Source organism: Eutrigla gurnardus, assembly GCF_963514095.1.
Source record: "Eutrigla gurnardus genome assembly, chromosome: 17".
NCBI classification, from domain to species: Eukaryota; Metazoa; Chordata; class Actinopteri; order Perciformes; family Triglidae; genus Eutrigla; species Eutrigla gurnardus.
In genome coordinates, this window is record NC_139928.1 from 23,161,160 (window position 1) to 23,165,133 (window position 3,974).

At 38.7% G+C, this 3,974-nt stretch overlaps 1 protein-coding gene across 1 annotated transcript; it reads right to left on the reverse strand.

Annotated features, from left to right (window-relative positions):
- Window positions 1-1,011: 1,011 nt before the first annotated feature.
- Window positions 1,012-3,226, reverse strand: LOC311028045 (uncharacterized protein). The gene is made up of 3 exons (XM_084032315.1): window positions 3,176-3,226; window positions 2,270-2,342; window positions 1,012-2,185 (listed from the first exon to the last, which is right to left on the reverse strand). Exons 2-3 carry the CDS (start codon window positions 2,307-2,309, stop codon window positions 1,605-1,607), a joined length of 621 nt encoding a protein of 206 aa, XP_083888441.1. The 5' UTR covers window positions 2,310-2,342; window positions 3,176-3,226; the 3' UTR covers window positions 1,012-1,604.
- Window positions 3,227-3,974: the final 748 nt, after the last annotated feature.

Below are 3,974 nucleotides of genomic sequence, written 5' to 3' on the forward strand. Positions count from 1 at the left end.
TACAAAGAGACACAAAACAACTACAAAGAGACACAGAACAGCAATGAAAGAACTACAAAGAGACACAAAACAACTACAAATATACATAAAGCAACTAAAAGACACACAACAAATTACAAATATACATAAAACAATTACAAAGAGACATAAAACAACTACAAAAATACACAAAACTACAAATATATATAAAACAGCTACAGAGACATAAAACAACTACAAAGAAACCTAAAACTACAAATATATAAAATGACAGAGACATAAAACTACAAAAAGACACAAAACAACTATGAAAGAACTACAAAAAGACACAAAACAACTATGAAAGAATTTTGACGTCTGCGGTGAAAAGTCTGGCAGGCTTCCAGAACACCTGAACCACAAAGTCAACTTTGTTGCCTCCAGCTGTTCCTCTGCCAATGAGTACAGACCGCGGTTTATTGGGCAACGCCCAGTGCGGAGCAACAACACCACGGCTGTGTGTAACGTCTGGCAACGCGATTACTCTCCCAAACCTCCTGTATAACTTGTCGGCTCTGACTATTGCCTGGATTGTCTACATTCCAACATACCCTAAACTAATATTTACCACATTTCTATTCACTGAGGGAGTTCCCCTCTCCCAGGGTCCCTGAACTACTCGTCCTGCACAGAGCTGCTGTGGCCCTTTATGTTGATAATCTCATAGACTGAACTGGCTCCTGTTTTATGGACACAGAGAGGAAATAAATAGAATCCAATAGTAGAAGAAGACACTGGAAGCCAAAGTGGCAGATTGATTTTGTAGGTTTCTGCAAACCTCAGATATTATTATTGTTATTATTATAATTATTTTTTATATTAATTTTTTTATTACTGAGGCAGACAGATTGGAGAGAGAGAGAGGTTGTGGAAAAACATTGTAAGATTATGTTATAAAGTCATTTATTTGCACTCATTTCGGTACGTTACGTTACATCTTTACGTCGTTATTTTAAAACACACTGATGTTTTTTTCTAACGATAGCCGAGACGTTTTGTTGTCTAAAGGAAACCGATCGTTTCACATGAGTCATTTTTATCTCATGAATGAAACAGAAGAGTAAATGCATCTTCACTTCTTTGCATTTCAGAAACACAAGCCGGCTCCGCCCTCTTACATAACAGCAGTGATTCACTATTAACTTTTAACCAACGGTCATTAACTTAATATTCTTCGCTGGATTATATCAATTAAAAATGTTTCCTTCATGTTCTCACAAACCCCAACAATACTTTGAACAATACTTTGATGAGCCTCGTTATGGTTATAATTGTACAATTATGTCAATTTCTTGATGGATGAGTAATGAGAGACACCTTCGTGACTTATCATAACTTAACAGAATCTTTTATTGTGAACCATATTCATTTTTAAATGATGCAATTACAGACAGAACCAGAATCAGACCATCACCGAGTCCTCGGTCCTCCCATCATAGACCATCTCAGACCTCCAGGAGGGTCCAGTGTGGTTTCACTCAACAAAATAAATTAGCATATTCGCTTATTTACAGCAACTTAACTTCCTTCAAATCCTTCCTTCCTTCCATCACTTCATTCACAGAGCAAGAACTACAGTTAGCAGCTTAACAATGGGAGCTGAGTACGTGTGTCATCATCGCTATGACGACAGACACCACGCTGATTCTGTTGATCAGGGCAGAGGAGGTGGCAGTGGTGGTTGTGGCCACGGTGGTTGCTGGTGGGGTTGTGGTTGCAGGAGTGGTTGTGGCCACGGTAGTTGCCGGTGTGGTTGTGGCCACGGTAGTTGCTGGTGTGGTTGTGGCCACTGTGGTTGCTGGTACAGTTGTGGCCACGGTGGTTGCTGGTACGGTTGTGGCCACGGTGGTTGCTGGTGTGGTTGTGGCCACGGTGGTTGCTGGTACAGTTGTGGCCACGGTGGTTGCTGGTGTGGTTGTGGCCACGGTGGTTGCTGGTGTGGTTGTGGCCACGGTGGTTGCTGGTGTGGTTGTGGCCACGGTGGTTGCTGGTACAGTTGTGGCCACGGTGGTTGCTGGTGTGGTTGTGGCCACGGTGGTTGCTGGTACAGTTGTGGCCACGGTGGTTGCTGGTATGGTTGTGGTTGCAGGTGCGGTTGTGGCCACAGTGGGTGCGACAGTCGTAGGTGCGGCAACGGTGGTTGTGTTTGATTGGGCACTGCCAGAGGCTGTTTTGAGGATAAATAGTTAGATCAGTCCCACATTGTTGCCGGACATTTAACAACTTTATTTGGAGGTAAAGTTTCACTCACCGACTAGCAGAAGGACGACGGCACAAATCTTTGCAAACATGATGATGAAGATGTAGATTATCTTTTCTGCTCTCTGAAAACAAACCAAGATTCATCTCATTAATGAGATCTGAATGAAACAGAGGAGTATAAACATCTTAACTTTACAGTTACCTGTCTAAGAAACACAAGCAGGCTCCGCCCTCTTAGATAACAGCTCAGCAGTGACCTTTAACTATCAACTTTGAACTATTAACTATTAACTAGCTGTGATTAACTTAATTTACTTCTTTGGATTATATCAATTTACATTTTTTTTTGCTGAATGTTCTCACAAAGTGCAGCTTCACAATACTTTGATGATCCTCATTAACATTATAATCCTAAAATTAGATGAACGACCTTATTTTATGACGCTTTGTTTCCAGGCTTACACATAATACATTTTAAAAAATTAAAACAGCAAAATGTCTCCAAATACAATAGAAGGCATTTCTCAGATGGACTGATTTACACAGTGACATTTTTAGTTAGTAGTACTACAGTAGTAGTAAACTTTAACTATTTAAAGAGCACATACATGCAGCTCAAAGTGTTTCACATTAAACTGTGTGATAAAGTGTAACGTTTAAACATTTAAAGAAAAAAATCCGTTAAAAAGGTGAAAATAAAATAACTGTAATTCATGAAACAAGCTAGTATAATGACATTTCAAAGTATACTGTAAAAAATATAATACTTACACTGTAAGTTAAATAATTGACAAAAAATGTTCAGAAATAATCCAAATAAAATAACAAAAATACATTTTGATAAACAATAATTAGAATATGAATACATTATTTAAAAATATTAAGACTAAATATAATGTTTAGATCCCCACTCTTGAAAACAAAGTTGAATGAATATAAGAAGAAAAGTACTTACAGGTTTACTTCTCGGCGTCTCTGCAGTGAAGAACGTTGTGATGTTTTCTGATTTCTGCTCCTCTTTTATAAGCAGGATCACAAAGACCACAAACCCTTTTATTCCCATGATTAAACATTACGCAGTCTTCCCGCCGCCATACGGGTATGGTGACATTTTTCTGGCATTACAATTCGCCATCCTACGTGAGCGACTTTGGGTTTGTTTGCTTTAATTACATTGCAATTGTCATCACCATTGTGCAGCCGTCGGCTGTGATATTTTTTGAATGTACAGGTAATCCCTTCACCTAAGTCAATTATAGAAAAAATATGGTGACGTAAAAAAAAAGGGTATGACAGTTTCGAGTTCTCTTCAATCAAAACACATAAAGTTTAATCATCTGGTCGTTCAGCAGCATCACAGCGTCTCTTGAAGTTTGATACAAAAAAACTAGTTGAGTTTGTTTTCTGTTTTCTGTTTGTTTTCTGTTTGTTCTGTTTGGTTTGAATCCACTTTATTTTTTCTTCACTTTTTCACGTGTTCCAAACTTCAGGTATAAAATTTAAAAAAAATTGTTTAACTGTTTTTGTTAGCTTTCATGACTTTTCTGCAACTGGCAACACACAACAAACACAACATCAAGAAGCAACCAAAACCCCCTTTTGATACATCTTATCAGACTTGGCAACGTTAGTCTCCCATGTGACCTTAAAGGTCCCATATTATGAAAAACAGGTTTTCTCTGGTCTCTACACCTTTAAACTGGTCCTCCCTGAGCCTGTCAACTCCCAGGATGAGGAAAACAAGCGACTCCTGC

Coding starts and splice junctions, on each gene's coding strand:
- LOC311028045 (XM_084032315.1), bottom strand. CDS start 2,309: ATGTTTGCAAAGATTTGTGCCGTCGTCCTTCTGCTAGTCG. Junction 2,186..2,269: donor CGTCGTCCTTCTGCTAGTCG/GTGAGTGAAACT, acceptor TCCTCAAAACAG/CCTCTGGCAGTGCCCAATCA.